Here is a 20,512-nt window from a genome sequence, read left to right as displayed (position 1 = left end):
GCTTAAATTTTGAGCCCCCTGTGGAACGGAGACAGTGTCTGACCTCATTATCTAGGAAGCCGCGTGGCTCAGTGAACAGAGCATGGGCTTGGGAGTCAGAGGACGTGGGTTCTAATCCTGGCTCTGCCACTTGTCGGCTGTGTGACCTTGGGTAAGTCACTTAACTTCTCCATACCTCAGTTATCTCATCTGGAAAATGGGGCTTAAGACTGTGAACCCCACGTGGGACAACCTGCTTACTTTGTATCTACCCCAGCGCTTAGAACAGTGCTTGGCACATAGTAAGCGCTTAACAAATGCCAAAATGCTAATAATAATAATAGTCTTCTATCCACCCAGCACTTGGTGCGGTGATTTTTTTCACATATCACGCTTAGTAAATACTACCATCATTTTATTATTGTTCTCCCAATCTGCTGTGAGATGACCAGCCACCTCTTGTTGATCAGAGCACAAGCCCTCAGAAATGGGCCCTTCAAAGAGAGGCAGAGTTCCTATTTGAATCGGTGGCTAATCACCAACTCGGACATGTGCCGAAGCTCTCTGCATACCCGCCTGTCCCTGGGCTCTAGGACGATCTTATTAGATGGAAAGGAGCAGCAGCAAAGCGCCACGGGGTTCAGAGATACAAGGCCCCCATCTCAGTTCCTTCCCAGCAGCGGAAGACAACTAGCCAGTGTCCAGCTGGATGGCCGGCTCTCAACCCATGGGGGCAGGAGCTTCCTGCCGGTAATGAAATTGACAAGTCCCGGGATCCTGGTTCTAATCTCGACTACCTATTTTCGGGTGAGTCCTGACTCTGGGCCCATTCGCCCCGCCCCCCCCGCCCCGCTGCCTCATTTTCCCCCGATCCAAGAGCCACGGAAAGTACGACCGTTTTGCGGACCGACCAAGGGATGATATCAAATTGGCTGAGAATGAGGCCTGGAGGGACAGAGATGGCTGGCACGGGCCTTGGATGTCCTTGTCTTTATTAATAATTCTTCGAGCGATGGAGGGAGTAAAGGGTGTCGTGTCGCTTCTTTGATAACAAGCAGGCATCAGAGCCTTGTCTGATTGGGATGCCTGACCCCAAATACCCGGTAGAACCGTTTTCTTAAACGAAGAGCTCTAGAGGAGTTTATAACTTTCCCCTCCGACCCTGGCCCAGACTTCAATTGAGCGGATTGAGCTTTAAAACCTTCCCAGGCAGGACCAGAGTAAATAGAACCGTGGCTTAGTGACTCCCTAACCTGAAGACATAAAGAACATGGGCCATAAAGGCCTGAATGGAAGCAATAATAAGAGTTTCATCTCCTTCTCTCTGGAGTAGGCTGCAGCTCTGCTCTGTGAGTCTGGCTAGGGCAAGGAGTTTGTTTCCTAGTGGAGATCTCAGAACACCTGGAGCAGAGGGGCCGGGGAGGGTCCCACTGGTGATGAGGGGAGGAGGGAGAGGGGAACTGGGTCTTCTCCGTACGTTTGGAAACTGCCGGCAGATACCCACCCCCAACAAGGGGTCCTTCGAAGTTACTACCCAGAGCCCTGTCCATGGTGTTTGTGATCCGTGAGAGAGCCAGGAAGGACACGGAGAAGAGAGTTAAAAGGGTCTCGTGGGGCCAAGGCAGGGACTGAGTCTCTCAGCTGCAGCTGGGCTAAGGAGAGGGAGCTCATGAAGCCAAGCCGGGTTTCTCAGCATCCTCTCCCTTGCCCTTCCTCCCCGTGCCGGGCCCCACTCCTTGGCTGGCCAATCATTCATTCATTCATTCATTCATTCAATAATATTTATTGAGCGCTTACTATGTGCACAGCACTGTATTAAGCGCTTGGAATGTACAATTCAACAACAGAGACAATCCCTGCCCTCAACGGGCTTACAGTCTAATCGGGGGAGACAGACGGACAAAAACAAGACAACTTAATCGCAATAAATAGAATCAAGGGGAGGTACACCTCATTAACAAAATAAATGGGGTAATAAAATAAATAGGGTAATAAAAATATATACAAATGAGCACAGTGCTGAGGGGAGGGGAAGGGAGAGGGGGAGGAGCAGAGGGAAAGAGGGGAAAGGGGGCTTAGTTGAGGGGAGGTGAAGGGGGACAGAGAGGGAGCAGAGGGAGCAGAGGGAAAAGAGGAAGCTCAGTCTGGGAAGGCCTCTTGGAGGAGGTGAGCTCTCAGTAGGGCTTTGAAGAGGGGAAGAGAGTTAGTTTGGCGAAGGTGAGGAGGGAGGGCATTCCGGGACAGCGGGAGGACGTGGGCCAGGGGTCGACGGCGGGATAGGCATGAACGGGGGAGCCGCCAGAGGAATGGGGTGGGGCAAAAGGGGCAAAACCATGGGTCATACGGGCAGTAAGTTTTAACAGCTGCTCATCCCGGTCCTAGAGCATTCTTCAGCAGAAGTAGCCCCCTGTGCAAGTGTGTCCTGGTACTGGCCAAATTTCAAGCACACCTGCTACCCATGAATAAGCAAGTAAATTAAACCGAAACGTGATCGCTGCACTCTGGGGCTCAAATTCTCCTCTAAGAGATTTCCTGGGGCAGAAATCTAAGGTGTAAGTATCATTTGAGTTGAGAGCTACCGTTTGCTCATTTTGCTACTTCTCTTCAATCCATCAATGGTATTAACTGAGTGCTTACTCTATGCAGACCACGGTAGGAAACACTTGAGAGAGTGCAGTAATCCCTGCTTTCAGGGAGCTTTGGGTCTAGTGGATTTCATGTTTTTTATCAATCAATCAATGGGATTTACTGAGTGCTAACTGTTTGCGAAGCACTCTACTGAATGCTTGGGGGAGGACAGTACAAGGTGGTTGGTAGACAAGCTCCCTGCTCACAGTGAGCTTACAGTCAAGCGCTTACAGACTATCTTGGATTTTATGTTTTCTCTTTCGGGGAAAGAGAGTACATGGAGGCAGGGGGATAAAACTTCTGTAGAAGCTCCAGAGACAGTCAGAGAGGGACTGGCATTCCATCAATGGAGAGCTTTCAGAATCAGAGGCCCAACTGCTGGAATGGGTAGGGTGTCATACTGCCTCAGGAGTTGGGACTAGATGACTCCGAGCTTACTTCCTGCCCCAGGTCGCGAAACTGTTGAAGTCCCGGGAGGATCTTCAGCCCAAGCCGTTCAGCTATTCCGAGCAAGCAAGCTGGGTCCCTCTCTCCGCGGGGCCCACACTTCCAGTTGACTGTCCATTGTCATGGAATGTGGGGGGTCACTAAGGGGCTTGGGGAGTGTGGTACCAGTTGTTCATCAGTCCCTTGGTTCGTTCATTCATTCATTCAGTCCTATTTATTGAGCACTTACTGTGTGCAGAGCACAGTACTAAGTGCTTGGAAAGTACAATTTGACAATAGATGGAGACGATTCTACCCAAAAACGGGCTCACAGTCTAGAAGGGGAGACAGACAACAAAACAAAAGAAGTAGACAGGCATCAGTAGCATCATAATAGATAAACAGAATCATAGATATATGCGCATCATTAATAAATAGAATAATAAATATGTGCAAATATACACAAGTGCTGTGGGGTCTGTAAGGTGGCAGGACACTCCTTTGGAGATGTGGCCAGGCTGTAAATCAAGATGCCGCTGGACAGCGGGGCTCCATCTTGGCCTGTTCAAGGTCGCATGGGTTAGTGAATCGGTCTTGGCCTGCCCACGTCCCCAATGGGACTCCCTCCGTTCTACGCTGCACAGCTCAGTTTCCGTTCGGCAGTTTCCGTTGCTGGAAGCAGGCATTGCCTTAGCCAAGAGAGAGGCTGCAGCATCCTGTGTCCTCATTTCTCTGTTCTCTCTTTCGCTCCCAATTCCACCCCTCCTCCCTATTTGTTTTTTTTAATAGTCCCTTTCATGTCATGTGAATGGAGAGGCTGGCTATTCCAAACACACATGATTGTTTCTTTCAGGGGATTTCTCCCCTCTAGTTGCTACAATTTCACCATTCCCAGATGAGGATGATAAATTTTGGAGATTCATAAATGTGTCTTATTTCAGTGCTTAATAGAAGATGAAAAATGAGGCTGTAGAACCTTTTTGCTCAGAAAATTCATAATTATAAGTGTCCTCGTCTCACCTCTTCCCATCTAGCACAGGGTAAAGTAGGTTTGTTGGGGTTGGGGGCGGGCACCATTGACAAAAGTAATGGGTGGCATGGAAGACTCAGTTCCCAAGTGCCGTGGTGTCCTCAGGAGTGATTTGTTGAGTTTGGGGTCAGTAAATCTTGGGCCCAGACCTACATCTGACCGGTCCTGGAGAATAATAATAATCATGGAGATTGTTAACCGCATGCTGTCTGCCAAGCACTGTGCTAGATACAAAGGTTATCAGTTCGGACACAGTCCTGCATGAAGCTTACAGCGTAAGAGGGAGAGAGCTCAGGGATTATATCCCCATTTTACAGAGGAGATAACTGAGGCCCAGGGAAGTCAAGTGAGTTGCCCAAGGACCCACAGCAAACAAGTGTCAGGGCCAGGATCAGAATCTGGGTCTCCCGACTCCCAGTCCTGTGCTTTTCCCACTAGGCCCCCTGCTTCCCAAATGGGGGCCCTCATGAGAGCTACTTCGATCAATCAATCAATCAATCCATGGTTTCTGTCGAGTGCTTACTGTGTGTAGAGCACTGTACTAAATGTTTGGGAGAGTGCAGTACCACAGAGTTGGTAGACACATTCCCTACCTACATGGGGCTTACGGTCTATCTTGACCTTTGTAGGAGAAGCAGACACCATTTATCCTCTTCTGTCCCCAAGGTCAACGATCAGCGTATTGGCCCAGGGCTGGCCCAGAGGAGAGAGGGGTGTAAGAAAACCTCTCACCGGCCTGGGTGCTTTGAGGAGCCGCTGCCTTCTGGACAGGGACTGTGTTTGAACTGTGTCTGACTTGATGATCTTGCATCCACCCAAGTGCCTAGCACCGAGCTTGGTACATAGAAAGCACTTAAATAGCACAATTATTAACTGTTTATCCTGTATTCACCATAGTGCTTATTGCCTTCCCCTCAGCACAGGTGGTGCCACTAAAGAAAGAACAGGCCTGGCTGGTAGTGATGGCGGGGGGAGGAAGAAGGAGGGGCTGAAAGCAGAGTCTTCCACATGCGGAAGCACCGCTAGTCTGAGCATGCACACAAATCCCAACATTTACTTTTCTGTGGTGGCTGGTGACCTTTGATTCAGATAAATGGCCACGACACCCAAGCCCCCAGGGAACCTCTCTGGCTCCCTCTCAAGGGAGCCCACTTCTCCCTGACTCCCACCTCCCAACCTGCAGTTCCTCTGCTGGATGGATCCTGGCCTCAAGGCTTCCGGGGTAAATGCCCCACTTTTCCCAGGGCCACCGGGGGATGAGAACTACATCACCATGGGTGATCACTACTGCTACTCACTGTCCACCCGGGATTCCCCTAGTTTCCTTTACCTCCATTCTTGATTCTTTCCCATATTGGAGACCCGGTTTCTCAAGGGAAACCTCTCTCTCTCTCTGTCTCTCTCCCTCTCTTCCCCTCCCTCTCTCTACCTCCCTATTCCTCTTTCTCTCTCCCTCTCTCTCTCTTTCTGTGGTCTACAGAGACTTCTTCTTGGTCAAATCCAGTGTTGGGTCTTGGACCTATTCTCCATGTTCTACCATGGGTACCATTCTCTTCATCTTGAAACCCTGGAATACTCCCTCTTCACTCCTCCACTGTGCTTTGTCTCTTCCACTAGGCAAAATTCACCTCTTCCAAGAAGCCTTCCCTGACTGCATGATATCAGGGCCATCCCAAACCACTGACCCCAAGAGAGTGCCCTTGACCTTCCTCCACCACTGGGTATTTCTTCTGTGTTTGTGTATTTACAAGTAGTGGAGTGCCTTGTGAACACCTGAGGTCGGAACTCTATATGTGTTTAGATTTCTCCAAGGTGATAATTAAGGTATTTGTCTGCCTCGCCTTCCATTTAGACTGTAAGCTTATGGAGGGCAGTGCCATGTGCATGGAGAGGTTTTAATAAATACTTATTGATGGTGCTGAGGGGAAGAGAACGCTACCATTTTCTAGCAGATTTCATTTGCAGATATTAGCGCAAGTTATGCACTGATCTTTTGTCTTACATGCAAACAGACAAAATGTCAAAGCTTTCATTTCTCCGTTATATTTTTTCTCCTCTATGTCCTTTTTCTTTAGCCCCTCCCACCCTACCCCATTCTCTACATTTTAGTAGCAGGTTTCCCCGAACAAAAATGCTTGACCATCCCCACTCTTTAAGGAGAGCACTTTTTTAACTTCCCTGATCACTCTGATGCTCTCAGCTGAGAAGCTGAGAATACTACCCCCAGATTCCCAGGAGGAAATAACCAGTTCAGCTCCTAGACAGGTCCCAGCACTGATCCCCTGAACAGAAACCAGTTACCCCATTAGAAATGAGTAATGCCCCCGACCCCCGTCCAGGTATTTATTTTCTTGATCACTTCTTGGGGCACATTTTCTTTCTTAATCGAACCGTTCTACGAAGCGCCTTCCCTTTGTAGGGAACTAAATCTGGCTTATTGTTGTGGCCCCGGGGCCAAGAGCCAGGAGCTGACCGCAGGATTCTGCTGTGGTTTCGAGGGTTTTTGAATTCAGGGCTCCAGTTTGACATCCTCAGCTGCTGAAAGGAAACCAGAGAGGAAATGATGCAACAAGCTGTAATCAGTCAATCAATCCATGCTATTCATTGAGTAATTACTGTGTGCAGAGCACTGAACTAAGTGCTTGGGAAAGTACAATACAACAAAATTGGAAGTCGTTAGGTAGGATACCTGCCCTTAAGGAACTTACTGTCTATAGGTGGTTGCAAGGTGCAACGGTTGTTTCCACCTACCTATAATTTATTTTAGTGTCTTTCTCCCACACCAGATTGCAAAGCTCCTCGATGGCAGATATCATGTCTACTGCGGCTACTGTCCTCTCCCGAGTGCTTGATACAGTGCTCTGCACTCAGTAAGCACCCAGTAAATATTATTGATTCATGGAATTTAGGAGAGGTTTAAACAAATTCTGGAGATCGGTAGCAGGCTTCGGTGAACTCTCTATGGGGAGATGAGAGTTCTGGTTTCAATCCCAACTGGACTCCCAGAAAGACAAATGTTGGGTCATTAGAAGGCTAGAAGGAACTTTGGAGGTAGTCATTGATGGTTTCCTTTGTTCCTTTGCAGGGGGAGATCGGCCTTGGGACCTGGCCCTCTGAGGACCCTCCTGGGGCTGGACTGGCCAGTTGGGTGGGAGCCTTTCCAAAATGGCGACCGCGCCTAGGAACTGGGCTCCTCTGCTCTCCCACCTGTTGCTGGCAGTGATGTGCTCCTCCACCCTCCTCCCTCGGCAGCCCCCGCCCCAGAAGCGGCCCCTGGTCACTTTCAGCGGGGAGCCGGCCGAGGCCTTCAACCACCTGGTGGTGGACGAGAGGACAGGGCACATCTACCTGGGGGCCGTCAACCGGATCTACAAACTGTCCAGCGACCTGAAGGTCCTGGTGACCCACCAGACGGGGCCGGATGAGGACAATCCCAAGTGCTACCCACCCCGGATCGTCCAGACCTGCAACGAACCGCTCGCCCCCACCAACAACGTCAACAAGATGCTGCTCATCGACTACAAGGAGAACCGGCTGATCGCCTGCGGGAGCCTCTACCAGGGCATCTGCAAGCTCCTGAGGCTGGAGGATCTGTTCAAGCTGGGCGAGCCCTTCCACAAGAAGGAGCACTACCTGAGCGGGGTCAACGAGAGCGGCTCGGTCTTCGGGGTGATCGTCTCCTACGGCAACCTGGACGACAAGCTGTTCATCGCCACGGCCGTGGACGGGAAGCCCGAATACTTCCCCACCATCTCCAGCCGCAAGCTGACCAAGAACTCGGAGGCGGATGGCATGTTCGCCTACGTCTTCCACGACGAGTTCGTGGCCTCCATGATCAAGATCCCATCGGACACCTTCACCGTCATCCCCGACTTCGACATCTACTACGTCTACGGCTTCGGCAGCGGCAACTTCGTCTACTTCCTGACCCTGCAGCCGGAGATGGTGTCCCCGCCGGGGTCCACCACCAAGGAGCAGGTGTACACCTCCAAGCTGGTGCGCCTCTGCAAGGAGGACACGGCCTTCAACTCCTACGTGGAGGTGCCCGTGGGCTGCGAGCGCGACGGGGTGGAATATCGCCTGCTGCAGGCCGCCTACCTCTCCAAGGCCGGGGCCGTCCTGGCCCGGACGCTGGGGATCCGGCCGGATGATGCCGTCCTCTTCACCGTCTTCTCCAAGGGCCAGAAGCGCAAGATGAAGTCGCTGGATGCGTCGGCCCTGTGCATCTTTGTCCTCAAGAGGATCAATGACCGCATCAAGGAGAGGTTGCAGTCTTGCTACAGGGGGGAAGGGACACTGGATCTAGCCTGGCTCAAGGTGAAGGACATCCCCTGTAGCAGTGCGGTGAGTTGGGTCCGGCTGGGCTCTGGGAGTCCTTTCTTGGGAGGGTGTGGAAGGTTGCCATCTGATGGTGCGGGGACGGGGAAGGGATCTGGGGATAAAACAGAACAGGAGAGTGTCTCTGGGCCGGGCAGTTTCGAGTGATGGATCACAGCCATGCTTTTGGAATTAGAATCAACCATTCAGTGACATTTATTGAGCGCTTACTGTGTGCTAAGCACTGTACTAAGAGCCTGGGAGAGTAGAGTACATAAGAGAAGCAGCGTGACTTAGTGGAATGAGCACGAGCTCGGGAGTCCGAAGACGTGGGTTCTAATCCCAGCTCTGCCACTTGGCTGCTGTGTGACCTTGGACCAGTCACTTCATTTTTCTGTGCCTCAGTTACCTCATCTGTAAAATGGGGATGAAGACTGTGAGCCCCACGTGGGACAACCTGCTTACTTTGTATCTATCCCAGCGCTCAGAACAGTGCTTGAAACATACTAAGCGATACCATCATTATGATTAGTGTTGATAAACATGACCCTTGTCTACAAGGAATTTATGGTCTAGAAGGGGAGACCGACGTTAAAATAAATTACAGATAGGGGAAATGGCAGAGTATAAGGATGTGGACGTAAATGCTGTGGGGGCTGGGGATGGGGTGGGTATGAAACTGTTTCAGGGGTACACGGCGAAGTGCATAGGCCACCCAGAAGGGAGGGTGAAGAGGGTGGGGAAATCAGGGGTTAGTCGGGGAAGGTCTCTTGGGGTTCGAAATGGGGAGAGTGGTGGTCTGCCGGAAGAACGTGGGAAGAATTCCAGGCCAGTTGGAACCATTATTGGGGTAGGAACCATTATTGGGGTAGTTGGGGTGTCTGCCCCGGGACTCCAGAGGCTTTGGAGGAATCTCCCAGAGGGAGGCCATCAAGGAAGGGTGGATCCACCGCAGCTCTGAAATCACACAGACTTCTATGGGTGACCAAAGCATGCACATTGAGAGTCTGATAAGTTTCCTAGGTTTCAAGTGTGCAGCCTCCTTCTCTGGGACCACAAGTCTCAGTAATAGCCGGGGCTGCATGTCCGTCCTTCTCCTCGCCCCACTCGCGTCCTCTGAGCTCAGCAAAGAAGGGAGAGGAAGACAGAAGTGTCAGTGCACAAGCTGGGCTGCGTGGGGAGGGTTTTACATGGGAACGTCAACTGTGCCCGTGCCTTTCTGCAACTGCTTCACTTCTCTCTGCGGTGCTCAGCTCAGCTGTTGATTTATTGTGTGACCTCAGGTGAGGTATTTGTTCTCTCCGAGTGTCTACTTCAAGCTCAGTTCTCATCTCGCCCGACATCTCCAACTCTGCCTCCAGTTTCCTCGTTTATATAATGGGCACATTTGCTCAGCCAATCAATCAGTGGTAGTTGTTGAACGTTCACTGTGAGCCAAGGAATACATTAGATATTAGGCCCTCAGGGGTATTGGGAAGCCTCCAATTTTAGCACAGTTAAAGACCTTTGGAATTGGAAGATGAGCCTGGAAATTCCTGGTTATTTGGACTGCAAACCTGGCCTTTAGACTCACTCCCACGGTGGAGGATGGGGCACTCCAGGGGCTCATTGACCGGTTTTTCAAAGGGGCCACCCTAAAAAAGAAAAAAAATATGCATCCAAGAAGCGGAGAAGTAGAGTTAGGATTGGGACTGGATGGCCCAAGAGCCGGAGTCTCAGGCAGACCAAGAGAAAGCAACTTCCTCTCGAAGCCTCTTCCCTGCCCAGTGGTTACACCTGGAACCGTGATCAGGTTCTCTAACTCCACTCCAGAATGTTTCTGAGTAGTTCTGGAGGTCCAGCAACATCCTTTTTGCTTCCAAGAGTACACACTGCTCCAGGGGCCCAGGGAGGAAAGAAGAATAGCTATGGTCTAGTGGATAGAGCACAGGCTTGGGCTTCTATTCACAATTCTGCCGTTTGTCTGCTATGTGACCTTGGGGAAGTCACTTAACTTCTCTGGGCCTCAGATACCACATCTGTGAAATGGGGATTAATACCGTGAGCCCATGTGGGCCATTGACTGTGATTAGTTTGTATAAACCCCAGCGCTCAGCTCAGTGCCTGGCATATAGAAAATGCTTAACAAACACCATGAAAAATCCTCCAAAGAATCCCAAATGCCATTAAAAAAACGAGTACAGATACCAAGGGTGATTAGAAAGCAGCAAGTGTATTCTATGCCCACCTCACAGCAACAGCAAATTCTCGCGATGCCCAAGGAGATTGAGGGTCTGAAGGCTATTTCTGAGCCTTCTTCCCAAGGAGAATCTGGCAAAAAGAGGCCTCGGATCCTGAAGTGAGGAGAGGATCAAACTGTCTAACAGTGCATGACTGATTTCTCTGCCTGGTCATAAATTCTGCCATTGCGCATAAGTCAAATCAAGGTTCATCCCGGGAATCTGTGCTGGTCCCGACCCAGGGAAGGTGTCAGGGTTCAGGGCCGACTTGGTCTGGACTAGCCGACGCGGAGGCAGATAAGCTTCTGGTATTTTTGTTTAGGGTGGAGGGAGACTTTAATTAGCTCTTTTAAATAAAAGCGGATTCGGGGCCGAGGGCAGGGAAGAGGAGGAGGAAACCCTGCCCAGAGCCGGCCCGGTCTTAGTGTGTAGCAGCCTCCCTAGACTTGGCAGCTCCCCCAGTGACGTTCGTCAGTGTGGCTCCTGTTGAAGTTCATTTGGATTCGACTCAGACGGCACGTGAGCAGCCCCAACATCTGCAAATCCCAGGCAGCCAAAGGGCCGGGCTTCTCCTGAATAATAATAATAATAATGGTAGAAATACTAAATGTGGTATTTGTTAAGCGCTTACTCTGTTCCAAAGACTTTATAAAGTGTGAGGTAGATTTCAAGGTAATCAGGCCAGACAAAGTCCCTTTCCCTGATTTTTGCCCCAGGCTCAACCCCAGAGCACTCATGTACATATCTGTAAATTATATTTTTAAAATTATTTATTTATTTTAATGTTTGTTTCCCCATCTAGGCTTTAAGCTTGTTGGGAGCAATCTATCTACCAACTCTGTTGTACTGTCCCAAGCATTCAGTACAGTGCTCTGCACACAGTAAGCACTCAATGAATACCACTGATGATGATGATGATGATGATGATGATAATTAGGCCCTCTTTTCCCCAGCTCCCTCTCCCTTCTGCATCATCTATGCACTTGGAACCTTTGGGCATTTGATATTCACCCCACCCTCAGCCCTAAAGCAGTTATGTATATGTCTGTAATTTATTCATTTATCTTACTGTCTTCCTCTCCCTCTAGACTGTAAGCTCATGAACAGGGAACATATCTACCAAATCTGTTTTATTCTCCCAACCGCTTAGTTCAGTGCTCTGCAAATAGGAAATGCTCAATAAATGCCATCGATTGATGAGGCTTACATCAAAAGAGGAGGGAGAAGAGATACTGTATCCCATTTTACAGATAAGCACACTGAGGCAAAGAAAAATTAGGTGACTTGCCCAAGGTGGCAGCTGGCAAAAGGCAGAGCTAGGATTAGAACCTGACTTCCAGACCTGGGATCTTTCCACTAGGCCATGCTGCTTCTCTAATCTGAAATCCAGTGGCCCTTCATGTTTTCCTTTGACCTCTTCTCCCTTTCCCCTTCTAGGACTTCAGTGGGGGATCACCCCTCATAAAGCTCCCTGTGGTCACTCTGAACAGGTTCTCTGAAAAGATCTTCCACTTCCTTCTCCCCTTCCACTCTAAATTGTCCCCACTGTATAGTTAGAGAAACTGAGGCACAGACAGATCCTGTTTTCCCTCCCCTTTAGACTGTGAGCCCCTTGGGGGACTGTATCCTGCCTCACTATCTTATATCTACCCCAACGCTTGGCCCTGAATTTGCCACAATTCTTAGCAGGGTAGCTTTCAGCTCTAGGATCTAGTTGCATTTGAACTCTTTCTATCAGGATAGAATCCCTTTGAATGCCAAGGTGTTACCCAAGCTTCCTGCCTATTTTTCCATTGCCCTTTTCCCTCCCCTCATCCAGTGTTTTTCTCCCAAGACTCCTCTCCCAAGACCCTGTTCCCGAGGAGTCTGCCAATTGCACTGGTCACTCAGGTAACCTGCCTGTGATGAACAGTCCCCCTGGCTTCATTTGAGACCTTGGTGGGGAGAGCAGTGAGCTCCCATTAGTTGGACTAAAGAGCTGGTGGCCAGGCTAAAATCTGAATGGCCATACCTTGGCAGAAGGCTTCAATCCAGAGGCCCGCCGACCCAGGGAAATTCTATGGCATTTCATTTAAAGTGACCCAAAGCCAAATGGCTGAGCTTGGGTCTGAGGTCTGAGGGGCCCCAGAGACCCCTCTGATCTCAAGAGGAGTGGCGCTGCCATCACCGCTGACCGGCATGGCAAGTAGCAGTCAAGGATAGGGTGAGGGCTCTAGGGGTGGATGGAGACAGAATCTGGGCAATCAGGATGGTTCTAGCTTCCTCCTCTCTGGGCACTCCTTCTCTGTGCCTCTATCTCCTGATCGGCAAAATGGGGAGAGGGAGTACAAGAATAAGTGGGTGAGAGTCTGCTCAGGGTCTAAGACCCTCAAAGGTTGGAGGTCAGAACTAGAGGCTGGCATTTACTCTGAGAACAGGGAGAGTTGAAATCAGTCACTAACAGTTTGCTAAGGCTTACTGACATCCGTTTATTCTTTTGAAGTTCACATTCTTGGACAATCAACCAGGATGGTGTATTTTTCTTTCATTATTAACTCCTCCACATATTTCTGAGCGTGAATCAGACTTCCCTGTCCCTTTCGAGGTGGCCTGGAACTTTCTGTGTTCTCCTTCCTTTGGTGTCTTTCAAGGCCGGGTCTGGATCAGTGACGCCTCTCTTGCCCCTGGCTCTCATGAGTTGTGAAACACATACAAGTAGTGCCTGGTTGGTGCCCTCTGGCTTGGAGACCCAAAACCTCAGAGCTTCCTGCTTCTGCTGTGCATCCGAGGGCTGAATCCAGTCAGTGTGATGTGGGAGAGTAAGGGTCTCTGGGTGACCTGTCCATCCTGGTCATCCCTGAGGCCACTGTCAATCAAGGCATAGGGATACTCAGGCCTGGTAAGACTAGTGGCATCCTGCAGTCCCCCAGGACATATGGGCCTGTCCTGGGTATCTTGGATCTGGGCCAAATCTCCGTGACTCCATTTGCCATTTCCTCTGCCCCGACCCTCTGTGTCTTTCAGGAAGAACATAAGGATCTTTATTGAGAAGCAGCGTGGCTCGGTGGAAGGAGCACAGGCTTGGGAGTCAGAGGTCAGGGGTTCTAATCCCAGCTCCGCCGCTTGTCAGCTGTGTGACTTTGGGCAAGTCACTTCACTACTCTGTGCCTCAGTTACCTCATCTGTAAAATGGGGATTAAGACTGTGAGCCCCACGTGAGACAACCTCATCGCCGTGTTTCCCCCCCCAGCACTTAGAACAATGCTTTGCACATAGTAAGTGCTTAACAGATACCATCATCGTCATCGTTGCCCCTGGCCTGATTCCCTGTTGCTCCTTCACTTTCTCACTAACCTTCAGAAAGAGGTCAGAGGGAGCTGATTTTGCTTTTTAAAATTGGTTTAGAGTCCCAGGGTAGAGCAAACAGATTGCTCACCTGACTCTGAGGTCGGATCCCCGAAGCTGCCCTCTGGCAGCCCCAGGAAGCTGTTTTAGACCAGCAGGCTAGGCCTGGGGGTGCAAGAGCTCCTCACTGGCTGGTGGGGTGTGCCTTGGCTTCTCGGGAATCTCCAGCTTGCAGGAAATGACAGAGAACAAGGGCTCGGGGCCAGGCCCTCTGATCCCACCCTGGGCTGGGATGTTGGTCATTTAGAGCTCGTCCAGCTGATCAGCTCCTCCCTCACCCCCGCCCCCCCCCCCCCAGCCTCTGAGATTTAAAGGGCTAGGGGAGCAGGAGTCCAGTACAGTCAGGAACCACTCGGTGCCAAGGTCCCACTTGGGCCTGTCTGCCCGGGTGTTTTCTGTTCCCTGGCAGGAAGTAGGGCTCGAATGGGATTGGATTGTTTCCTGTTTTCATGAGGCTGCTGGAACATTCCCTCCCCTCCCTCCCGCCTACCTCTGCAGACTGACTCTCTGAAAGTGTAAGCTTTGGCACCCAAATGCTGTCTTGGGAGAGAAGGCTGAGTCTTGAGTGACCTGCTGGGGGGTGGGGATGGGATGGAGGGAGGGGAAGGGAGGGTGTCTTGGAGGAATTAGGGTGCCAGACAGGTACTCTGGGAACCTTCATTCAACTCATCTTGCTGAGGGCTCTGACTTGCTCAGCCAAAGGAAACGTGGCTACTCTCCTCCCCACCCCGTGACACAACTTGGCAAGCAAATCCCCTTTTAAAATACCTGACACCGTAACCCTCCTTGGAATTGCTGAATTGCTTTCTCTACTGACTGAGCTCCTTAGTTTCTGTTAATAATTTAATGGTGGTATTTGTTAAGCACTTACTATGTGCTAAGCACCGTACTAAGTGCTGAGGTAAGTACAAGATAATCTGGTGGGACACAGACCCTGTCCCACAAAGTGCTCAGTCAGAAGAGGGAAGAAAGGGATCGAATCCCTATTTTACAGTGTAAGAAACTGAGACTGAGAGAAAAGTGACTTGTCCAAGGTCACCCAGTAGCTGGCCAGTGGCAGAACCCATTAGAACCTAGGTCATGTGACTCCGAGGCCTGGGCCCTCTCCACAACGCCACACTGGTTCTCGGTGTGCAGTGGGAATTCTGCGTCTCCTCTGCCTCGGTTAGCTTCCCCAGGGGTTTACCACAAAGATGGGTTGGTCTTGACGGGAAGGTCTTCAACCCTGTACTAAGCACTTGGGAGAGAACAATATAACAGAGTTGGGAGATACATTCCCTGCCCATAGGGAGCTTACAGTATAGAAGGGATTTCATGTCACCCAGAAGCTCATGGGTGGGCATTGATACAGAGGTAATTCAGGGAGGTAACATGGCCTAGTGGAAAGAAGATGGGGCTGGGAGACTTAGGTCCTAGTCCCATTTCTATCACTGGCCTGATCTGTGACCTAGGCCGAGTGATTTAACCCTTATGTGCTTGGGTTTTCTCATCTGCCGTATGGGGATGTTATGGGACCTCCTCTCCCCATCTCGTAGAAGTCCTTTTGTGGGAATGTGTCTGAGCTGTTTATCTGGTGCAGTGCTTGTACACAATAAGAATTTAATAAATATTGTTATTATTATTTTTATTCTCTGTCCCAGCTGGCCATCCTGGGGTCTCCAGAGGGAGCACAAAAATCCTCTCCTATGAGTCCTTGCTTTTACTTTTCCTGCACAAATACATGTATACTCACATACAAGAGAAGCTGTGTGGCCTAGTGGAAAGAGCAAAGGCCCGGGAGTCAGAGGACCTGAGTTTTATGGCTCTGCCACATGTCTGCTGCATGACCTTAGGCAAGTCACTTCACTTCTCTGTGCCTTAGTTACCTCATTTGTAAAATGGGTATTAAGACCATGAGCCCCATGTGGGACATGGACGTGTCCAAACTGATTACCTTCTATCTAGCCCCAGTGCCTAGTAATAATAATGTTGGTATTTGTTAAGCGCTTACTACGTGCAGAGCACTGTTCTAAGAGCTGTGGTAGATAAAGGGTCATCAGGTTGTCCCACGTGAGGCTCACAGTCTTCAACCCCATTTCACAGATGAGGTAACTGAGGCCCAGAGAAGTTAAGTGTCTTGCCCACAGTCACACAGCTGCCAAGTGGCAGAGCCAGGATTCGATCCCATGACCTCCGGCTCCCAAGCCCGGGCTCTTTCCACTGAGCCACGCCTCTGTACCTGGCATATAGCAAGCACCCACAACTCAAGCACCTCCCAACCCACGTCCCAACCAGGGCCAACTCATACCTAATAGACCCTCCCCTGAAGCTGATTGCATAATGGAAAGAGCACGGTCCTGGGAGTCTCGAGACCTGGGTTCCAATCCTGGCTCCACCATTTTCCTGCTATGTGACTGTGGGCAAGTCACTTAACTTCTCTGTGTCTCAGTTTCTCTATCCACTATGCCATGCTGCTTCTTTAATAGAGTACGGATAGACCTTGGGCCTGGGAGTCAGAAGGACCTGGATTCTAATTCAGACTCTGCCACTTGTCCGCTGTATGATCTTGGGCAAGTCACTTGACTTCTCTGTGCCTCAGTTACCTCATCTGTAAAATGGGGATTTAAAGTGTGAGCCCTATGTGGGACAGGGACTGCGTCCAATCTGATTAACTTGTATCTACCCCAGCGCTTAGTACAGTGCTTGGCACATAGTAAGTGTTTAACAAGTACCAAAATTATTATTATTTATTATTAACCAATACCAAAATAATATTGGGCCTTGAGTTCTAGCAGTTCTGCTCATCCTTCTCTGTCCCTCCCCAATTTCTCGCTCAGGGGTTGCCCAAGGAGTGCTCAGATTTTGTCCTTTTCAGCCATTCATTCCTCAGTCGTATTTATTCGAGCACTTACTGTGTGCAGAACACTGTACTAGGCGCTTGGAAAGTACAATTCAGCAATAGAGACAATCCCTGCCCAAACTGGGCTTACAGTCTAGAAGCGGGGAGACAGACATCGAAACGGTAAAACAGGCATCAATATAAATAGAATTATGAATATGTACACATCAAAACAAGTAACCAGGCATCAATAAAAATAAATAGAATTATAGCTATATACATATATGTACGTAAGTGCTGTGGGGAGGGGAGGGGGAGCAGAGCAAAGGGAGCAAGTCGAGGCGACGTGGAAGGAAGGGGGAGCTGAGGAAAAGGGGGGCTTTTGTTCAGGTCCCCTACCAATCAATCATTCATATTTATTTAGGGCTTACTGTGTGCAGAGCACCATACTAAGTGCTTGGAAGAGTACAGTATAACAGAGTTAGTCGGTAGACACATTAGCTTCCCACAGGCTTACAGTACCTAGAAGAATGTCCTGAGAACCTGGCCTCTCCCTTTCCCCGAACCTCTCCCTCTCCCCATCCCTCAGGTTCTCCGCATCGAAAAAATAGTTGCCTCCCCATCATCGGGTTGCTGCTTAGAGATCCCTCCAGCTAGGCAATCAATAAATGCACGCTGCTATTTTAGTTTCACACCTATTGTGCTATGTAAACTCCTCATACCCCAATGTCGACTTCAAAAAACATTTGCAACCTAACACGTCCCCTGTGGGCTATAGACAAGTCCTCGAAATCTGCCTTTTCTCCCTTTGTATATACATTATGGGTGTTAAATAACAGCTCTTGGATGAAATGGCATGTCTGGAACTAGACTCTCCCCTGCTGTTAACCCCGGGGAAGGGAAGGGCCAGCCTCTGCAAGTTAGAATAGAATTAGCCTTCTCCGAATCCCTTTACATCAGATCGCTGGTCTTAAAAGTTTGGGGTGGGGGGAAAGACCCTGACCCTCCCCTCGCCACCCTCCCCCGGTTAAAATTTTAAATTGAATCCGGAGCCACGGGCGGACCACGGAAGGGCCGAGGAGCTGGCCGAAAATCTCCCCCCAACACCGTTTCCCCAGTTTTCGGTGTTCTTCTCATGTCTCTGTCAGTGTTCCAAAACGTAATGGGATTTGTTCAGCTGATTTATCCGGCGGGCAGGGGACATTATCCAGACGCGCCCAAGGCCGGGGAGCTGGGAAGGGGGACGCACAGCAATGCGAAGGGGCTAATAAAATTGATTCCTACTAACGAGGGAATGACCGACACCATAACTCAGCCCACGGAACTGGGCCACCGCTTCCAGAGCCCTGCCAGAAAACACACAACCTTAATCATTGTGGCGATCCCGGCTTAAATTACGGCTCCAGGGACAGCTGAGGTTTTCTGCTGCAGACACCGGGAGAGCGCCGGAGTTCTGGATTAATGGGCTGTGTGGAGTTTATCCTCCGCTGATGGGGAGGCGGGTGGCGCCTTGGATACCGGTAGACCAGTGGAGAGAGGCAGCTGTTTGACAGCTTTGGGCTGGCATCCTCAGCTGGAGAGTGTGGAACCTCCATCCCCTGAGGTCTCGAGAGAACCAAAAACAAAGGCACCTTGTCCTGGATGGCTTTGGCCTGAGGCCTGATGGAAAGGAAGGCAGGGAGATGGAACCAGTCCTTTCTGCCCAAGGCATCGGCGGCAAATCCATGATTTTGGAGAGCCGGGAATTTCTTGGACGGCTTTGGGGTGACCATCTTTTTGCCTCGGAGATGTCCCACTCTCCTCTGCCCCCATCACTGGCTCCGGAGTGGAAATTCTGCTCCACCCAGGCTTTTTGGAAATAAGTGACCCCGCGCCCCGAGAGGGGGGCAGGAGGGAGGGGTGTCCATCCCCAGGTGGTCATGGAGAACTCAGACACCCACCAGAAAACACACAACTTTAACACACAGTCTGTGCGGCTCAGTGCTGGAGAGTAGCGCTGCTCCCTGGCTGGAGCTTCTGGTACCACTGAGGCAACTAGTGTGTTGGTTCTTATCCAGGCACATCTGAGGGAAGACCCATAAGCCTCTTCTTAGTTATTACACAGAACCCCAACTCTGTTATATTTTGCTCTCCCGAGCACTTAGTACAGTGCTCTGTGACTATAAGTTGTAGATGAAAGGTGCTCAGTGAATACTGATGAGAGGACTAGCTGTTGGATCTTTGATTTCCTTCTCTGTAAAATGTGGCTGAGGGTCCCTGTTCCTTCCCCACCCCAAAAGGAGGTGTGAGGTTGGATGAGATCATGGTGAGGGGGATCTCCAGAAGGAGGGAGCAGTGTGGCCTAATAGGCCTGGGAGTCAGAAAGACCTAGGTTCTAAGCCCGTCATTGGGCAGGGATTGTCTCTATCTCTTGCTGAATTGTACATTCGAAGGGCTTAGTACAGTGCTCTGCACATAGTAAGCGCTCAATAAATACTATTGAATAATTCTGGTTCTGCCACTTGTTTGCTGTGTGACCTTGGGGAAGTCACTTGACTTCTCTGGGCCTCAGTTACCTCATCTGTAAAATGGGGAGTAAGACTATGAGCCCCACGTCGGACAGGGACTGTGTCCAACCCGATTTGCTTGTATCCACCTCAGTGCCTAGTACAGTGCCTGGCACATAGTACGTGATTAGCCAATGCCACGGTTATTATTCAGGTGGAGAGGCAGGGTGGCCTACTGGAAAAACCATTCATTCAGGAGTCAGAGGTCATGGGTTCTAATCCCGGCTCCGCCACTCGTCAGCTGTGTGACTGTGGGCAAGTCACTTCACTTCTCTGTGCCTCAGTTACCTCATCTGTAAAATGAGGATTAACTGTGAGCCTCACGTGGGACAACCTGATTACCCTGTATCTATCCCAGCGCTTAGAACAGTGCTCTGCACGTAGTAAGCGCTTAACAAATACCAACATTCTTCTTCTTCATATTATTTATTAAGAGCTTAGTGTGCTGAGCATTGTAATACTCACTTGGGAAAGTACAATACGGCAGTAAGAGACATTTGCAGTGGATTGGAACAGTACCCAAGTTCCAATCCATTTTGATGGTAGTGATGCCCGACTACTTGTTTTGTTTTGCCGTCTGTCTCCCCCTTTCAAACTATGAACCCATTGTTGGGCCGGGATTGTCTCTGTTGCCGAATAGTGCATTCCAAACGCTTAGTACAGTGCTCGGCACACAGTAAGCGCTCAATAAATACGATTGAACGAATGAACAATCCCCACTCTGCTACTTGTCCGCTGTGTGCGTGGCCTTGGGTAAGTCAGTTAACCTCTCTGGACCTCTATTTCCCCATCTGTACAATGGAGATAAGACATTCACTCAATCCTATTTATTGAGCGGACATCTACTGGGCAGCCGCGTGCCTGGCAATCGCCTCCCGCCCCTCCTCCTTTCCCCATATTCCTCCTCCTTTCTCCTTTCCTTCCCTCCCCCACCTGCTATCCTGCTGCTCTTATCCCCCTCCACCCCCAGCCACGGGTGGTGAGATTAGATTAAGGGCCTCTAGTTTGACAAGGACTGTGTCTGCCCTGATTGTTTTAGCACAGGATCTGGCATACAATAAGTGATGATTTCCAGGATAATGATCCTTATTAACATTGTAAGGTGTTGCTCACACAGACTGGTGAGCGCAAGGGGCTCATTGTTGGGTAGGGATTGTCTCGATCT

General features: G+C 50.2%; 1 protein-coding gene across 2 annotated transcripts in view; it reads left to right on the top strand.

Moving 5' to 3' along the window:
- Positions 1 to 20,512, top strand: part of PLXNA4 (plexin A4) — a 309,259-nt gene that overhangs the window by 37,412 nt on the left and 251,335 nt on the right. For both annotated transcript variants that reach the window (XM_029073007.2, XM_029073008.2), the window contains exon 2: positions 7,149 to 8,407. In XM_029073007.2, coding sequence (XP_028928840.1) covers positions 7,229 to 8,407 — 1,179 coding nt within the window. In that variant the 5' untranslated portion in view covers positions 7,149 to 7,228. The remainder of the gene's footprint in view (positions 1 to 7,148; positions 8,408 to 20,512) is intronic.

The sequence above is a fragment of the Ornithorhynchus anatinus genome, chromosome 10 (genome assembly GCF_004115215.2).
Source record: "Ornithorhynchus anatinus isolate Pmale09 chromosome 10, mOrnAna1.pri.v4, whole genome shotgun sequence".
NCBI classification, from domain to species: domain Eukaryota; kingdom Metazoa; phylum Chordata; class Mammalia; order Monotremata; family Ornithorhynchidae; genus Ornithorhynchus; species Ornithorhynchus anatinus.
The sequence above is the reverse complement of the archived record's forward strand: the minus strand, read 5'-3'. Positions and strand labels throughout refer to the sequence as shown.